Source organism: Aythya fuligula, chromosome 3 (assembly GCF_009819795.1).
Source record: "Aythya fuligula isolate bAytFul2 chromosome 3, bAytFul2.pri, whole genome shotgun sequence".
Lineage (NCBI taxonomy): Eukaryota > Metazoa > Chordata > Aves > Anseriformes > Anatidae > Aythya > Aythya fuligula.
The window spans coordinates 116,987,268-117,006,369 of NC_045561.1; the positions used below are offsets into that span (position 1 = coordinate 116,987,268).

A 19,102-nucleotide genomic window follows, 5' to 3' on the forward strand; every position below is an offset into this window, starting at 1 on the left:
ATTTATTTCATTTTCTTTGCATTTGCTGGACAAAAACCAACACCAAAACGCTGTCGGCTTACCGACAGCCCTCAGAACGACCATGTCCACTTTTGCAGTTATTACATATTTCTCACAAAGGAGATAAATAATGTTTGTGTATTTTAAATTTGAATTTATAGCTGCCATCTCCAGAATGCCTCGTTTCATTCATGTGCAGTATCTTTAATTGGACAGCTCAAAGCCTATAAATTAAAAAACACTCACAGAAACTAAAATGAAGGGTTTGGGGCTATGCTGTTCAGCTTGCCAAATGCCCACTGGCCAGTGACCAACTCAAGGTCCTGAGTAAAAATCCCAGCTGCAAAAAGGCCCAAGGGGGAAATTTTGAAATATCTCAACTCTTCGCCTTAGAAACTGCAAGGTACTTTTGGCCAGGCCATCAACCTTCCCTTCCAAGAAGTCACAGTGAAAATTTCTGACTCCACGAACTTCCATTCCATTAGCCAGTATCGTGATACAAACCTGAATACTCCTACTAAGAGGCATTAATACACACAAGCACAATCTACATCTGTCTAAGAAGAGAGGCATATGTTAGGTCACTGACACAGAGCACATTTTTTCAAGACCAATCTTGCCAACAAAAATTCCTGCCAAATGCTACACTAAACTCAAGATTATTGCCTACAAGCTTGAGATTTTGCTCAAAAGAATATTACCAAGTCAAGTAACTTCAAAGAGTGCAAGAGCTACTTGGGTGGGAAGCCCTGTCTAAAATAGAAGCAAAGTTTATTTTGACATAAAAAAAGTAGAATTTGCTGGTAATTATCCAACAAACTTGAAAAAAGCTGATGAACCCTGGGGAATGAGGGCTACACAGTGATGTAGCTGGGGTAGGAGGAAGAACAGAAACTTTACAGTAAGAAAATTATCTGAAATGAGGAGAATTCCAGGGATAAATGGGAAAAAAATACATATTGAAAAAAAAAAAAAAGAAAAAAGAAAAAAAATCCACAGTTTGCTCACAGTACTTTGGGCAAAATCTATCACCGAGTCTTAGTAATTTACAGAGAAACATGTGAATCCAGCTTTGCAACAGCATTGAAATTACACACAGCAAAACAAAATCCTGCATTAAATGCTTTTGGGGCAGCATTTTTGAGTTTTGAAAACTCTTGTACCAATTTTGCTGGTTTTACCTATGTGGAAAATAAAGAACCTTCTCCTTATGAAATCCTGTTACAACCACCATGCGTCTCTGCCTGACTCAGTGACCCAGGTGAAAGGCCAGCACGATGCTTTCATTTTACTTCTTTGCAAGCAGCAACTCATTGTGAAGGAAAACCATTACACCACGTAGGGGAACTGAAAATCTTGAACTCATCTGCACCTTAAAGGCAGGAGTCATGCTTGGGATAATGATTCCATGCTGTTCTGTACTGGCAAACACCATCATGAGTTGTTTTCAAAATAACATCTAAATCAGATGTATATTTTTATATCAGAGTATATTTTTTGTTGTTCTTTTCTCTTTTCTTTTTTTTCCTAGCAGTGGCCAACAGCAAACACTTAAGGAAATAACATGAAGCTCTAAGCATAGATCTAACCTACAAGACCAGATCTGCTGAAAATCACCATTTAAAGATCTACTGAACCAAAAATTTCTAGCTTATCACAGTAGTCACCAGTGGGCTTAAGTTAAGTATTTTTTTTTCCTCTAATATGTTCAGCTATGTGAAAATTTTCAAGTCTACACTCACAGCAGCAAGACAATGACAAATCCTCTCAAAGGCAAAAAGGAATCTGCAGCGCAAGCGTTACAAAAACATGGAGAACTTACCAGTTTGATGTAAGCCAATGAAACAAACAAAATCATTAAAATATCCCTGAAGAACTGTGTAAACAGAGCAAATAATTAATGACATTTATTACTTGATTTATGGCTTGATTAGAACCTGTAGCCAGACCCTGCAAATAAAGCTCATCTCTACTAGGAGAATACATGAGATAACTTTTTATGAATAGGCAAAATAAAAATAAGAATAAAAAAACAAGCTAAAAGAAATTCATTAAAGAAGTGAACACATATGGATCAAACTCCTTGACCTGAGCACAGAGTCACAGAATAAGTTTGAGCAGAAGAAACCTTTGGAGGTCTCTAATCTAATCCCCAATCTTGTCCAGTTGAGTTTTGAATATCCCCAAGGATGTGGTTTTCACTGCCTTTCTGGGCCACTGTTCTAGCACTTTCAGTGTGAAAATATTTCTCTTTCTGCTCATCTGGGATTCTCCTGATTGCAACTTGAGCCCACTGCCCCTAATATTTTCGCTACACGCCTCTGTCATCTCTAAAACTACCCATTAAGACAGCTGAAGAGCAAAATAAGATCTCCCTAGGCCAGCCTGAAAAAAAACAGCTCTCTCGTTACTTGACATGTGCTCCAGCCCTCGCATCTCAGCAGCCCTACAATGGACTCACTCCTGTCCAAAACTGGACACAATACTCCAGATGTGCTCTCCCAAGTGATGAAGAGAGGGGCCTAATCATTTTCCTTGACCTGCTGACAGCTCTTCCTAATGAGATTCCTTAATTGCTGCAAGGGCACGCTGCTGACTCATGACCAACTTGTTCATGTCCAACGTATGAGTAATGGGATCATGCTGTACCAACATCTATGCTTAAAGTGTATTAGATGGCTCTACAACTCTAGGGCATCAATGGATAATATGTCTGCTTGCTCCTATTTTTTTTGTTTTGTTATTTTTTCCAACTCATACCGCTTTTGTAAGTATCTGGGATCTCACACTTCAGGAAAAAGACATGGAGAATTCAAAACAAAACCAAAAAAAGAAGTAGAGGTAGAAATTGTTGTTTTAAGAAGACTGTTAGAGACAACAACTCAAGTATAAGGACTTTATCGGCCACAAAATAACAGCCAAAGTTTACCCTACAAAGTTAAAAGCAATCTGTGCCCATCACAGAAAAGAAGCATCTTGAAAAGTGTCTTCTCTATTCACAGAACAAAAAGGTAGATCTAGCCTGCCACCAGATCCACTACACGGGAATCCACGTGAGAACGAACTGCAGTCATTCCTGGTTGGCTACAACAAATTGCCAGTGAATTGCAATGCTACAAATTAGACAAAAAAAATAAACAGGCTCAGTTATCAAGAAAATCCAGATCCAGAAAGACAAAGACAACTTCCCATACTACAGCAGAAAACCTAGAACGAAGTCTAAATCCCGGGATGCTTTCTCCACCAGTTCTCCCGATTACTCTAGATCTAATCTAGGTGCAGTTCTCCTGAAATCATCACACCAACATCTGTTTCATTTAAGGTAATTCACATCAAACCAAAAAATATTTAATCAACTGCAAATCGTCCATTTTGAGATTTCGGAATAAAGGAAACAGGCTGCCGTGAGCATCCTGATGTCTTACTCTTTCCTCGTACCTTTTGTAGGCAGGTGCAAACCAAGGTGAAAAAAATGAAACATGCCATGGAATTATTTTAAAATACATTTTTTTAGGACAACTGATTGCCTAGTTAAGTCATTTGTTATTTCCTCTGGTGAGAAGATGCTGGGGGAGAGCAGCAAACTGATATATACCTGGAAGCTACAGACAAGGAGAACCTGGCAATCTCCAGTTGCTCACAAGTGGTTTATCTGTTTAACCTTCATACTGGATATTGATGCACGATGAGACCAGCAGCTACCTGACACTGACAGACAGAATTAAGGCCAGATTATTCTACATCAGATGGTACAGACATACAATTTTAGCAGTGTTACTTTGATCCTGCATCACACGGACCAAGGGATGTTTTAGTACTATTTTTATTCTTTCCTATTGCTTTAAAAAGGCAGTGCTTGAAACAATGACTTTTTTTTTTTTTTTAAGATGCTATAGTAAGCAATATTTCTTTTAAAATTGCAGCTGTCCAACAGTTTGAGTCTGTTCTTTTTAAAATGAAACAGCCAGAACAAATGGTGGTGGCAATCCCAACATAAAGAGGCCATCGATTATTAAAATCTCCTTACTATAAATCGTGGATGTTGCTTGTCAGCTTGGTGTGTGACTGTAGTATGAATAAGAAGGTAAAATTCCACTAAGGCTATAGTTTGCTTGATCATTCTGCTGTGCAAAAATAGAAAGAAAAGCTCTCCTCCCGTCCTTTCACCCCTTAGTACCAAAACATTCATACACGCGTTAAGTAAAAAACTGCAATGGTGCAATGGCAGCTGATCCAATTCCTTTTTTTTTTTTCCTGAGTCTGCCCTGATGCTACTTACGAATTTGCCTACTCAAGAACTGCAATAAAACAGAGAAAGACGGCTTCATTCTGCTTCAGTGATCTATACCTAAGGAAAGCACATAAATTTTCCAATGAAATCCATAAATGAAAGACGAGGCCAAGCTCTACCTATTTATCTTCGAAGTTACAGAGACAAAGAGGTGCCAACTCTGTGCCCTCTGAAAGCACAAGATCTCCTCCACACTTACCTAAGCAATTTTTGCGAGATTAACAGATGTAAAGATGATCTAGTTAGCCTACACCTTGAAGGGGTTTAGGCTGCCTAAAAACCTGCTGAGGAACCACATTTTAGGAATTCACAATGCTATCGGAGCATTATGCATGAGGAAGGGAGGGAGGAGGAGAACAAACCAAGTAATTGCAACTTCCCTTCATCTCCTCCACCTTCAGAAGTGGATGAGAGAAGAAGGAAGACCATCCTTCAAAATTAAGCTATTTTCCCCTCTTAAGCTATTCCCACGTAAACGTAAAAAATGGAATGTTGTGGAAACACTATGCAAATTTTTATATATCTATATAGAAAAATTTACATAGTTTTTTTTTTTTCTCTTTTTTAAACGTAACACAGTCCTGCCCGTCTCTAACACTTCCCGTGCTGTTTCCATTGAAATGTTTCCTCTTACCGGCAGCAACATATCATTTTATCAGGATGCCAGGAGATCATTTCCACACAATGCCAGCAGATGTAATTTTCTTAGATGCACACACAGTTCATCATTTAGATACTAGATGACAAGGTGATCGCAGGGTGACTCTGTAATGCAAGTTTGCTGTTTGGCATTTTGAATTCTCAAATGATAAAAAAAAGACTTATCAAATATAAATATCTTTAAGAAAAAAGTAACAAAAGTGCTACATATGATCAAGGAAAACAATTCCATTAGTTTCTGCTACTTAAAGTAGGTTTGCTTTACAAATATTACCACATCCATTATCAGTATGGCTTCCAATTATTAATTAAATTGCTCGTAGCAGTATAGCTTTCTCACATCTTAACAAGGACAGAGTAAAGAGAACACAAAACATTCACACCCCATTTCTCAGGTAAGAGATCCTCCTGCCTTTAAGCAAATACAAAAGTTCGTATTTAGGAGAATATTTATGCTATGATGGTTAACTAGCAAAGGTCAGATGCAAAAGTTCTCCAATAACCCTTTTTTCTAGTTGGGGTGTAGGCATTAGTTACACAGACGTGTAAAAATTCACTCACCCATTTCATGACCATAATACCTTCCTGGAAAACATTGCTTTTGAAAGTGGCAAAGTGGAGAAGGGAGTAGGGTGGGGACAGAAAAGGTGAGAGGAAGAATAAAAAGTGAACTTGTTAGTGACAGATCAATAGAGTCTAGACCTCTTCTGAGCAGGCACTGCTAGCCATGCCAAATAATGAATAGTGGTTTTGAGAAGTGGACTGTTGTCCATTAGACATTCAGCTCATTTTTCATATGATCCCAGGCTGGGCTTCAATCATGGTCCCAGAGGCAGAAGGCAGTACTTATCCACTAAGCCACGCAGCTTGTGAGAGCAGAGGATGTCTGTGTTGAATATGTGAACATCAACCAAAATATGTGAATGTGTTTCCAATGGACATTCTCAGCACAGCACCCAAAAGTATATCCAGTCACTGTATGACCAGTGAGGCACAGCTTATTGCAGCTGGAAATCATTTATTCCCATGCTGAAAGTGGGGTTTCTAGTGTTCTTTTTACTCTCTGTTGATAATCCCAATCTGGTGTCCATCGACCCTGTGCCACTACCTCAGCTTGCATCCTTTCAGTCTCAGAGAAGGAAAAGCATACAGACTATTTTTACACAATCTCTAAGGGTATCCAAGATTTTAAGTGTAGCCTAAGACTTGTAATTGAGGACTGTCTAAAATACCTGGAAGCACTTTGAATGCTAAGACAGAGCAGCAAGATTTTTCTAGCCACTGGGGCTGGGAGAGGGAGGTTGGTTGGTTGATTGATTATTTATTGGGAATTAATACTGAGAGAGTATATGCAAAGGCTGAGGGCACCATGCCATCTTCACAGAACAAGACCCTAACAGCTAACTGACGTACAAGAAACTGCAAAGTTATACTGTAAGAACACATATTAAGGACCGAGGAAAGTCTGCTAAGGTGCTACGTCTAAAACTAAGTTACTTCTCGCTCTGACCCTCCCCCTTCTTCGTATCAGTCGTCGTCTAGAGCCTCTGTCTTGATCTCGTTGGCTCCTTGCCGGGCCAATGCCAAGATGGTGTGGTTTACCGCTGCCATTTCCACGGCTAACGAGATGGGGTCTTGGTGGTCACTATGGCTAGTGCTGTCATCCTGCGCGGGCGGAAATGAGAAAAGAGAAGCGTGGTTACTCCACAAGCAGAAAACCAGCAGGAAAAAAAGCTAGGGTAGAAATAATGGGCTAGGGGCAGCAAACTGCACGCTTGTTGCAGGGGTACAACGTGAAAGGAGTACACACAACTGATTTAGGACTGATTTCCCTCACTGTGCAGGCAAAGGTAAGCAGGGCATGGAGTGGTGTACCCAATTTTCGAGAAATAAATTTAAGGCGGGGGTGGGAGGGGAGAAAATTTGTAGAAAAATACTAAATTATAAAGATAAAAGTGATACACAACGTATGTCAGGAAACCAAACTAAGGCAGAAACCCACTGCACAAGTTCATGCTACGCTTGCATTTTGACTACTGCATACAGTTCTGGTCATCCCATTTAAAGAGGAGATAGTAGAACTAGAAAAGGCAGCGAGAGTGGCAACCAAGAGGAACAGAGACATTGGGTGGCTCCCTTACAAGGAGGGAATAAACAGACCTAGACTCCTCAGTTTGGAAGAGAAATGGCTGATGGTTGATATGGTAAATGCTTATTCCAAATAATCAGTAAACAGGGACCAATTGTTCACTACTTCTGACGATCTAATATGCAAGGATGCTCACTGAAATGATGAGATAATATATTCTGGAGCAACAACAGGAAGCAGCTCTTCACTTATCGCAGATTGGTTGTAGGATTCACTGATTTTTAGATTAGCCCAAAGTAAAAACGGCTTTAAAAAGTGGGGTTAGACAAGTTCATGGAAAATTTGTCTACTGGTAACTATCAAAAAAGGAAGTGGATACACTGCCTGGCTCAGGAAGTTCCTCCAAACTACTGCCTTCCAGAATCTGGAAGCTACTATAATAAAATCAGTCTATAATTGCCCTGTTCTTTAAAAATATTTTTTCCTGAAATATTGTTACTGACCTCATTCAGAGATAGGAAGCAATCCTAGACTTTGGTCTGAGTCAGTAACCTATGAAGAAATTGAATTCACATGGGAACTGGGAAAAAGATGCCGAAAACCTTCTAGACAGGTAAGGAAAACAGTGCAAGGATTTTAGGGGACTGGAACTACCATAATTCAAACATCTGGGTGAACAGCCTGCCAAATTCACCAGTCCACCGAACTGAGTGCCATGTATTTCTGTAAGCAAAACTAATACAGGGGAAACAGATGCTACAGGACTGCAATGAAACCTTTAAAATAAAGGAGAAAGAAGGGTTAACTTTGGCCATAAATTATCAAGCCAAAATTCTGACTGTTCAAGCATAATTTTTATGTGAAGTGGGCATGTTTCTGAGTCTAGATCAGAAATAGAGCTTGGTTTAAAAAAATAGGAATGAGAACGAGCAATATTCAAAACTAATTTCAGCTGCCAAATAACTTCATCTGGGACGTTGGGCAAAATCCTGGTGTTTTCCTCTCTTTAAAACGAGGAGCTAATAGTGAACACACAGTGATTTGGGCATTATAATTTTTACAGAAAGCAAATGATAAACATTTATCAGTCTTCCAACAGCCGTTAAGCGATGAACATGGAAAATTTTAATTTTAAAATGTGCATTGTATGTTTTTAAATTAAGATGACAGGTGGCAAATGCTGAGGGAGACGGAAAAGACGGGATTTGATAAAATCCAAAGTTATTTAAAGGAATGCATTCATTTCCAGCAAATATAGGGCAAATATTGGGATGTCATCTCAGTAATCTTTATCATGGCAAGAAACACAAAGTTTCAGAGTTCTAGTCATTTCATTAATATTTGGATGAACTTTGTATTTTGAGTTTTACTAGAGTTTAAGTGCTACTGTGGAAAACAGATTTTATGGTTTTAACAGCTAAGGGATGTTAAATGGTCATCAGGAGAGTTTGCCATTTAATCTGCTAATGCCTAATGATACTTCGTAGAGGAACCCAGCTAGGTTAGGGAGAAATGTACGTTTTAAGGACTCTAAACTAAGATGTTTAAATTTTAATATCCAATTTATTTCTGTTTTCAAAGCATTTTGGGTAACACACAAATAAAAATATAGTTTAGGCGTCTAGATAACCCTTCATCTCAGTATCATTCCTGAATCTGATCGATAAGGAACTAACTGCACTCGACAGCAGTTTCAAAATATTTGCTACCAGTCACAGAGCTGACTCTCATCATCTGAAGCTAGCAAGGCTGGTTCCACCAAATCTACTGGCGATGACCTATTAAGGTCCTCTTAATACCCATCAAAGCCAAGTAGCTGGGAACACCTCTGCCAGATATTTGTCGTACTAGGCCACAGCCAAGGCTGCTGGGGACTCGTTCCAGGACATTCAGTTGCTACAACACTCCACCAGTAGCCCTTGGAGAGGGAGATGTATCTATTTCTCCCAAATGAGTCAATTAAAACACAATCTGCCCACCCCAGGTGTTGGGCGTAGCACAGAACGGAGCTAATATCAAAGCCAGAACCAAGTAAATGAACTGTTCAACAAGTCCAGTGGCGTCAAGCGCACACATCCCTGGTGGGTTTGGGCTAACACTGACACCTGAGGGAAAATTGGGAAGGGGATGCAATACCTGTCAGGAAGGTGTGTGAAGGAAGGGTCACCAACTTTAGGGTAGGTGAGGGCTCAGAGTGCGGGAAGGGGTATTCTTTTGCTAGAGAATTTAAAAAAGAAGTTGCTGTCAAGGGTTAAAAATAACCAAGAAAAATAGAGAATAGGCAAGAGTTAAAGTGCAAAAAAAAAAAAAAAAAGAAAAAATAAAATAAAGACAGATAATATGTAAACAATCCAAATAGTGGCACATTGTCACAGAATAATAGGAAGCAGGTATGGGGCCAAGTAAAGATTTAGTTCATCACATCCCTTCCCTCCCACCCTTTCCCCTTTGTCTGTCAGCATCTTAGGGACTGATCCTGGGCCACTCCTGAAGGGTGCTCCCACAGACAGGCACAGGGAGCTCAGCACCTCACAGAGGGCGCTCAGTACCCTGTGGCAAGGTTGACAAAAGGGTTTAGGAAGCGTACCGGGCAGGGGCTTACTGGTGCACGTGTCTGGGTGACAGATAAGGAACTCACACCAGCTGTAACACAGGCTAGAACGAAGACATTTCTCGCAGAAAGAAAGAAAAGGTGAGAGAGGAACACACATGCCTAGTTTTGCAGGGAAGCATGTTGGTGCCTGGTATATTGGAGCAATTGTTAAAGACCTGCACATCCTTTCTGGAGGGTGGATAACTAGCACGGTGCCAAGGGGAAGGAGAGCTCAAGTTATGCATGGTGCACTGGGTGAGTTAACACTCTCCTAACATTTTTCATACATTGCGTGTGGCGTGAATGGTGTAACTTGCTTGTTTGGAGCAGATCCTCCTGTCTTCTTCTACCTTCTCTGCTTCTCTGCCTCCCTCTGAACATCTTCCCTCCTCCTCCCCATTGCGTACTTGCCAAGTGTCCTGTTGTATGACAACAAATCCGTGTGGGTGAATACTGGTTGCTCAACACATTCAAACAGGGGAGCTGTGCTCTTCCACTTTCCCCATTACAATTACAGCAAAGCAACACAAGAACACGAGACGTCTGATTTGCACGAGGCAGAGAGCCTCTTTCATGTGTCACAAGAACTCTCCCACGTTTGGGGACGCGCGGTTGAGGCACGAGGCTTACCTGCTCTGAATAGTCATTGCCATCAACGTCGTCACTGTTGGAATGACCTCCCGGACTCTGTACATCTATTCCATGGCTCTCCAGGATTGCTGCTTCTTCGAAAAAAGCAAATGGATCCCTAATTTATCTGATGCATTAGAGTAATTAAAAGTAACTATTTTTTTTTTTCAAGAAGTTAGAATAACTGGAAGAACAGAGTTAGTTCTTAGCCTCTTCCTCTTCACTCTCCAGTATTTGGGAAGGTAGCACATGTACAGATACTGGTTTGCCTGAAATCCTTCCCTGCCAACTAACAGACTTGTTTGCGAGTAAGAATCCTTGTTTTCCAGCCAGTCCTATTAGAAATTAGCTTAATTTCTAATGCACTGGAGTGGCAAAGGCATTCCCTGTAGATCTTCCCACATAGTTTGGACTGGCAGGACTTGAGGGGGGCGGGGAGTGTCTGAAAATAGATGGAGAAATTTTTAAAAGCACTTAAGGGATTTAAAAACAATACATCTTCATCTTCCAGCAGGATCCATGCATCTAAAGCTCCCTTTAGTTCTTTCCAGTCTCTTTCCAACCCTCCTCCCCATACAGCACAGATAACACACAGTACACATAAAGTTTCAGTTCCACCCATCTTTGACTACCTTTGCTGTGTTCCCCCTGAGTTGGACAGACAGGTTTCATTTCAAAAAAATAAATAAATTTAGATCAAGTTTCAGTACTGCACCAAATGCTGCAAAAAGAACAACTACAGCAAAAAGCCGCAGCCAGCAAGACGGCATAACACACTTGACATTTGCAAAAACACTAATTAACAACAGGCAGATACGGATCTGCGCTCATCTACACCTTGCAAACTCAGTTCTGCACAGCACCTCTGTGCGTGCATGAAATTCTGCACACACTGCAGAAGTTTGTTGAGTCCTGGCTGCTAATGGGAGCTTGTTCTCATTAGAATGCCTTGTTCTTATCCACATTAGAAGGTCTACTTAGAAGTTCAGAGCTGCTTCTAATTTCCTTACGTTGAGGTATTCCAGCAAAGAACCCACAGGGCTAGCTCTGTGAAGTGACTTGTGTTTTATCCTGATCATCAAGCAAAAATTACGACTTTGTTCCAGCCACTTGTCGCTGTGCAACCCCACAGAAATCACTAAGGAGCACAGGTGTAACCAGAATAAAAAGCTGGCTTGCGGCAGAACCTGTGGTCCTAGTGGCCGTATCTGAGACGTAAAACAACTCATCTGGACTCTTAGATCCCTGTGGGGTCTCAGGGATGGCAGTAAGAAAGACAACCCCACGTTTTGGCTGAAAAAACAAGTGCATTTCAGGGGGACGCAGACACAAGGAAACTTACAACCCCATAAAAGCTCCTCACAACAACCACTTCTCATTTCAACAGCACGCTAAGGTTCTGAACTCACAATGCTCTCCATTTGCCTGATTTCCCATGCAGATATTTTCAGGTTTTATTTCAGATTTTATTTGGGGATACCCCAAGGAGCCTGAGCGTAGGGAAATACGATTCCCCCTCCGCTAGCAAAATGCTTATTTTGGTTTTAAAAACCGATCTTACAGTAAAACTTCTTAACTGCCTCGTTTTTCCTGCACTGATGGTGGAATTTCATAAATTAAAAGAGAAAAAATCTGGAACAGCGAGACTTCTTTTTAAAAAAAATGATTCCATATTTCTATTAAGACCGTTGGACCCTCTAGTGTCGTCATTAATACAACCTTACATAATTTCCATCTCTCCTGAGCAAGTCTATGTACTGAACCTTGAAAGGAGGCTCTCTGATACATTACCGATATTGGCTCGTCTCTTGATTTCCTTTCTTCTGTTGGCAAACCAATTGTACACTTTAAGGGAGGTAACTCGCTCCAAATCCGATAACTTTTTTCCTATGGAAGTAACAGGGGAAAAAATAATAAAAGATTGTGCTCACCAGGTTGCAGAGATAGGCAAACAACCCTTATACATCTAATAAAACTCCTGAGATACAGACAGCACTGACAAGTTATTATAACTGGGAGTGAAGAGAATTTTATGCAAACCAGAGTACGGTGCCCAGATGCCATGGTAATAAATGCCAAATATCTCTCTAAAAAACAAAGTAGCCTTTCTTCTGTTCTTAAAATCTGAAATAGGGGAATTTCTTTGCAGCTTCAATCACCCAGATCCAGCGCCGTGGGAGAATAGAGGGCTGCTTTTCTAGTTCGAGCACAAAACTGAGATTCAAAAAACTCCAGTTCAATTCACAGCCCTGCCACAAATCGCATACCCTTGGGCTAGTTTTCTTGCTATGCGCCGCGAGGGTACAGTTCGATGACGTGTTTTCCTCGGCAGCAGCAAACCGAGGGAAGGAATTTTGTCCCCCCCCCCTCCCTTGATCTGCTTTCCTTCTTCTCCACCAGCCGCTGCTGTCGTGCTCCCACAGCGCTAATCGCAGCCTCTCGATTCTGCCAGGACGCCTTCTATCTTTTGGGAGAGGAGGCTGGGGGATGCTGGAAACCAGATCACTCGAGTGTTAAACCAGCAGCAATCCCACCCAGCACCGCTCCCCAGCAAACACTCCCTTTTCTCGATCATCAGCATCAAAATGGAAGACGGGAGGGATCCAGCATTGCAGGGACATGATGGAAACTGGCCCTAACCCTATTTAAGGTGTTCAGGATAAGATCTTCAGTCCCCTGCAGCCTGCACAGGGAGGAGGCCCCACCACATGCTTCAGACTTTCTCAAAGTTTATTTATTCAGTCTATGAAAGCCATCTAATTGCAGCAATCGGCATCTGCAAACTTCAATAAGGAGAGATGAAACGAGTGAAAGAAAAAATTCTGGAAATCGATACCACTCCGTATTTTACCCATCCTGAGACACACCTTTTAAGCAGCTTTAAAGTTGTTAAACCCACCAGTGGCACGGCCAGCACTAAAAACCTGAACTCTTTGGTCCTCTAACCACTAGATCCTTCTGCTTCCACCATGAAAAGAGAAGAAACACAAAAGTTGCAACAAGGGAAATTCTGGCTAGCTATTAGGACAATGCGCTTTGCCATGAGAGCTCTCAGCGTTGGAGCAGGGTTCCAGAGAGGTGGGAAAAACTCTGGTTTTGGAGCTATTCAAAACTGAACTAGGCAGACCCGCTGAGCAACCTGTTCTAAGATGCTCCTGATTGACCAGATGATCACTTTCAGCCTAAATTGCTCTACGATTCTGTGCTATTCTGTGGCTGCCTCGGTGTTCAGGAGTCATACCTAGCTTTGTTTTGCATTAATTTTGATTCTGGTTGTATAAAATCTAAATACATCCAAAGCTGTTCTGAAAACTATGCAAATCTTTGGTAAAACTAAGCAAGGGCAGGTGTGTCCTGAGCGTGGGCTCACTGAACATTGCTGCTCCTCTCCCAAGTATGACTTCTCAAGGAATGGGGAAAATGCAACTTATTGACCCAAATACAGGGTCCTCCATTAACACACCGATTCTAACATGAGAGCCCTGTCTAGAAATTATGAAGAACACCGAAAGATAGGAAAGCTGTGTTCTTTAGCCCTCCGAGGACCTGCTGCATGATCTCCACCAAGCCTCAGTCTGTGAACCTAAGATTTCCCATCTGTAAAACAGAGCCAGTAAAACCCACTTTTGTGAAGTGCAATGAAATTCTCAGATCACTGCTAAGTGCTTGTAGAAGTACTTAGAAATAACTGACCTTAAAGGATGAAAGCCTTTCAGAACATGTTTATTTTCGTAGCAATGCTGTATAAATGAAATGTTCAGAGGCACAACTTGTATTTCATATCTCAACTGGTGGGAATTTAAGTTGCAGACACAGGCATTTAGGGCTGAAAATTGCATTGACTTTCATGTTCATCCAAGTGTGGCAGCTACGCAAGCCACAGAATGCTCGAGAAGAAACCTACAACTAGTTGAGAACCCTAAATTGTTAGTAATAGCCATAAAATGAGATTTGCTGAATTTAGCAGGAGATGGTGAAATCTAATTGCAGTTGCCTTTGGAAAAGACATCATGATCAGCTCCTCACCTGGCTTTTGTATAACTGCATTACAGGCGTTTGCAATTTCTTCTCTCTTTGCCTCGTCAGGATATTGATTCTCATTGAAGTAACTGCAAGGAGGGGGAAGAAAAAAGTTATTTTTCAGAAATCAGAGCACGAATGCTCCAAGCAGCTTCGCTAGAAGGTGTCAACCGCTAGTTTATGCATCACTCTTACCGAGATAATACAGACGTGGTAAATTTTATGTCAACCTTTATATGCATATGGTAGTATCAGCATGCACTCGTACCCACTCTTTGGAAACTTCCCAAACGCCTCAGATAATTGAATGTTATCTCAGCATTTGCAGCATCACCTCAGCATTCGGAATATCGTAGCAGGAGATACAACAAAGGAGGCAACGCTACGAACATCGGAGTTACGACTGTCAAGCAAAGCAACGTGTTACAAGACTTCATAGGCCATGCCTCTGCCTTTTTAATTACCATTTACTTTTTTTTTTTTAATTTCTCACCCCAAGCTCAGGCAGTGTCCTACAAATGACAGCCGTTCAATGTTTACTTTGATCACTGGGTTAATATACGCACACATATACATATATACCAATATATATTATACACAAACACTCAGAAATATTGTGGATTTAGACAGATGTTATTAATACTGTATGGACAAAACTACACAGTAATACGGTAAGATTTCTAGTCAGATTTTTTTTTAAATCACAATGAAAAAAAATTAGATCTGCCCCAAAAACAACATATTCTGAGTATAGCATATTGTAACAGTAATTTTCTGAATAATTGTAATTTCATTGTACTTTATATGCAGTAAACATCCTATAAAAGTTAAATGAAGTAAAAGAAAAACCAGGGTAAGTGCTTTAAAAATTTTAATGAACTGATTTACATTCTACAGATCTTATCAGATCCGCATTAAAAACACCAAACAGAGTCCTGTTTACTTCAATAGACTCTGATAAGCAAGCCACAGGCAGGAACTACTCCATTTTTCTGTAGATTGTCCATAATACATAATCCTGATAATTCTTTGATCGACTTTGATCAGCAGCAGGTGCAGATGTTGGACAGCTGCTCTTGTAATATTAGCTGGATGGTTGGAATTTATGATCTTGAAGGTCTTTCCCAACCTAAATGATTCTATGGTTTTCTTTTAATTTTAGACCATTTGCTAGTAGGAGAGTTAGGCATTATAAGGCATTTATTATTTCCCATGGTCATATTTCTCCTCTGGTGGATCTGCCCCAGCACAGCTGCTCTCTGTGGAGCAATTGGCTCTTTCCAACCTTCTTTTGAACAAGTGGTGCTAAAGCAGATCCCACTCTTTCACTTCCAGCTTAGAACAATCCACTGGAAATACAAATTTCGGACATTAGGTTTGAAATCTATGTACTGCTACTTCATCCTCTTGTTCCCGGCATTATTTTCAGCTACAGCTATGCCCACAGATGCCGTGCTATTTCCAAGTTGCTCTTCATTGATTAAGAGAAATCACACGTTAGCCCAGCTAGTTGCACTGTTAATGTACTTGATTCAGTTGATTTGGCAGCTTGGAGAGCAAATAAAACCACAGAAACAGCTCCATTTTCACCAAATGAAGGGCAGGCGACATCTATACTACCAATTTGGGCATTGGAGGCAAACATATTTACACATAAACATCTACGTCTTCCCCGGACCTCACAGAGTTGCTTTTATGAAGCAGATCCTGAGAGACTGCCCAGAACTGTAATTCCCACTAGGCTTGAACCTCCTTGGAAAAAGAGCTGAGATTTTGCCATTAGATGTGAAGAAAAAACCTGGTTACACTTAGGTAACTGGAAGCTTTTGAGTACAGAGCACTTTGATCTCTGGCACTGCCACCAGCAGGAACATTCCCTGAACCAGAGACTTTCTTCTCACCCAGCAATACCCCCAAGTCCCTGGGCATGGCATTTTTAAAAGTATATTCTTTCTTCTTTCAGGTATTATCCTTTCTATTATTATATCCTTTATAGTGATATATGTGCCCACATAAACTTGCAAATTCCTGCTGAAAGGTGTGATGCTCTGCAGACAGCATTTTTGGAGAAGGGAAAGTTGGAAAACAGCCTAGAAAATGCTTTTTCTTGTCGTTAGTGCAATCGTCTCATGACTGTGTCTCAGCATCCCACCTACAAAACAGAGAACTCCCTCCTCTGCCCATAGCCAAGAACCATTTCCTCTTCTGAGTGCCATGAAATAAAGGAAAGTCAGGACTATTATTTATATGACTATATCATGTGCACTAGAGTTGTGGTCAGGACTCCAAGTCATCACTATGTGTACAAAAATTAACTCAGCAAATTTAGGTATTTTATGGGAATATCCTTTGTTTATGGATACTTGTGAGAAGTTGAGAACAAACACCATGCAACAAAACGCCATAAAGTTAGACAAACTGATGGATCTATACGATGAATTACTAAAACTAAAGGGTAAAACTCTGGTATCACGTGCCGTTATGGATTTAGATGGCCTGTGGTCACAGAGATGTTAGACAACGCCCAACTTCACTAAGAAATGACAGAAGATGCAAAATCCAAGAAACAGTGTACATCTGAGCTGCCTATCCTTATGTTGATGCAAGAAACAGGCACCAATTAATCAAGACAAGACAATACAAGAGCCACGGGTGACCTTTCTCTTGGCGTGTAGTTAAACACTAGGCTTTTAGCAAGCCACTGAGTGCCATACACTTTGGCTGGCACAAACAAGAAAAAGGTCACATTTATTATTAATAACAAAACTTAGGGCAGGATTGCAATTCTCTGAGATAATATGAAATCTCTTCTTAACTTTCAGAACTGGACAATGAATGAGACATCTCTTAAGGGAAATGAGGCAGTTTTCCTTGTGTATTCAGACCATTTTTACGATTAAGAAAAACTCTCCATTGAAACAGTAATTCATATATACACACACGAAGACAAAATAAACTAAAAGTGTTTTCATTTTGATGGAAAAATATATTTCGATCCAGTCTTCTTAAGCATTTTCTTTAAACGTCTTTTAATGTAAATATCTGATGGCTTCTACAAGGAAGTTGATCCCTGCTTGAAAATCTGGAATCGTTTTCCTCCTCATACCATGCTTTATGAAATAATACTCAAAATTTGACAAGTTTCCAGGCAGCTCCCCTAGGTAAACGAGACTCTTTCACAAAGACCAGAAAGCTAAGGAGGTATCAGAGGGGGTCTGGAAAGGACCTGAATAGGTAAATTCAGTTTCTGTGGTTGGCACAGTAATCTTAGTACCTTCCTCTCCTTCCACCAACTGGCTTATTCCTTGTCCATGCTCATGACGTCTCCTCCTGTCCCCATGCACTGAAGCTGCCTATGATCTTGTCCAGCCCTCAACTTAGGTTGAGGGTTGGACAAGTACAAAGAAAAAGGTCACAAGTACAAAGAAAAAGGTCACAAAAGGTACAAAAAGTACCTGCCCCTGGATTTCTCCTGAAAAACATCTTCCCTATCACCATATTTTGCTTTTAACCTTTGACGTTGATTCTCAGCTGTTTTTATCAGAGAAGAGATCGCACTCAGGAATCTTGAAGGAAAAGGTCTCATAGCTACAAGTACCTGAAAACATTACACGACTGCAACTCTAAGAGCTGATTTTCATCCTTGGCCTCCATTTACACAGTCTACTACCACATCACGTTTCTCTCCCTTAATTTATTTTGAGATCTTAATAGGATCTGTAGGTGACATGCCATGACACAAACCACAACATTTAAAGTCTTCCCAATGTTTCTGGGAAGTAGCTAAGAATAGCTGGGTTTTCAAGACAGAAACCAATACAACAACAACAAAAAAAAAGACTTTATCATTCACTATTTTGGTTTGCTCATGTAGAAGTCGTGAACACGTTGTGATTTTTTTTTTACTCCAGTTCCTCTTGCAAACAGCAAGTGAATTAATCTGCCTCCAGTTCTTTTTCTAATCGTCAGATGCACTCCTGCAGGAGACAGGGAAAGAACTCAGGACGTCTGAATTTCTCTGCACAGCTACAAACCACAGCCTGTTCACAAACCTGAAAGTTCCTGAAAACTACAGATGAAAAATATGAAGCCGTATGAACTTCAAAGGGGAAAAAAAAAAAGAAAAATAGCAGGCACAAGTAAATCCTACAAAGGCATCCTGCTTTCTAGACAAAGGGCAGCTGTCAACTGAATGCCTTCAATGAAGAAACCAAATGATCTCTTTTGTAGAAAATGACAGTGGAGGATTAAAATGAAAAGTGGCCAAATAATTTACATGAGATGAGAATCCATATGATGGTAAAGAATGTAGATATCCTTGAAGCAGTTTCATTTCAATAACACTGAAGCCTAGAAAAATTGCAGATTCAGAGAAACCCTCTTTCTTTCAGGGATAATGTGCTTAGGACAATGACAGAGAGAGAATCCATCTCAGCCCCGGGCTCTGTAATGGAAGTTAACGCAATTCCTCCCCTCTTTACCAAGGTGCCCCTATCTGAATTCCTGCAACAGTTGCCAATCTTCTTTGCTGGGCTCTACGGCTTCTGTTATCCAGGCTGAGATATCAGATGCATTAAGCAATGCTTCAGTAGTGTTCCTGATAATCCACGGTGGAAGTTTTGCTGTTCCCTATCAGCTTTGCAGCTGCCAGGGACGTGTCTGAAACAAGCCAAGCTGCAGAGCAGCCGAGGGATGGCCGGATTCAGGGTGTTTTCGTGGGGCTGCATGTTGGATATCAGCAGACAAAAACCCAGCTCAGCAGACCCCGGGGCTGAGGAAAGGCTTAGTTTAAGGCACAGCACAGTGATTTAAGTGCTGA

The 19,102-nt window shown here is 40.7% G+C and overlaps 1 protein-coding gene across 17 annotated transcripts in view; it reads right to left on the reverse strand.

Annotated features, from left to right (window-relative positions):
- Positions 1–1,527: 1,527 nt before the first annotated feature.
- Positions 1,528–19,102, reverse strand: part of HMBOX1 (homeobox containing 1) — a 105,611-nt gene continuing 88,036 nt past the window's right edge. For 6 of the 17 annotated variants that reach the window (XM_032183579.1, XM_032183568.1, XM_032183570.1 and 3 more), the window contains exons 7-11: positions 14,290–14,372; positions 12,055–12,150; positions 10,264–10,358; positions 9,921–10,052; positions 1,528–6,616 (exon numbers count right to left, since the gene is read on the reverse strand). In XM_032183579.1, coding sequence (XP_032039470.1) covers positions 6,479–6,616; positions 9,921–10,052; positions 10,264–10,358; positions 12,055–12,150; positions 14,290–14,372 — 544 coding nt within the window. In that variant the 3' untranslated portion in view covers positions 1,528–6,478. Of the gene's footprint in view, positions 6,617–9,176; positions 9,258–9,920; positions 10,053–10,263; positions 10,359–12,054; positions 12,151–14,289; positions 14,373–19,102 lie in introns of all 17 variants that reach the window. The other 11 variants (XM_032183583.1, XM_032183582.1, XM_032183576.1 and 8 more) reach the window with 11 other exon arrangements.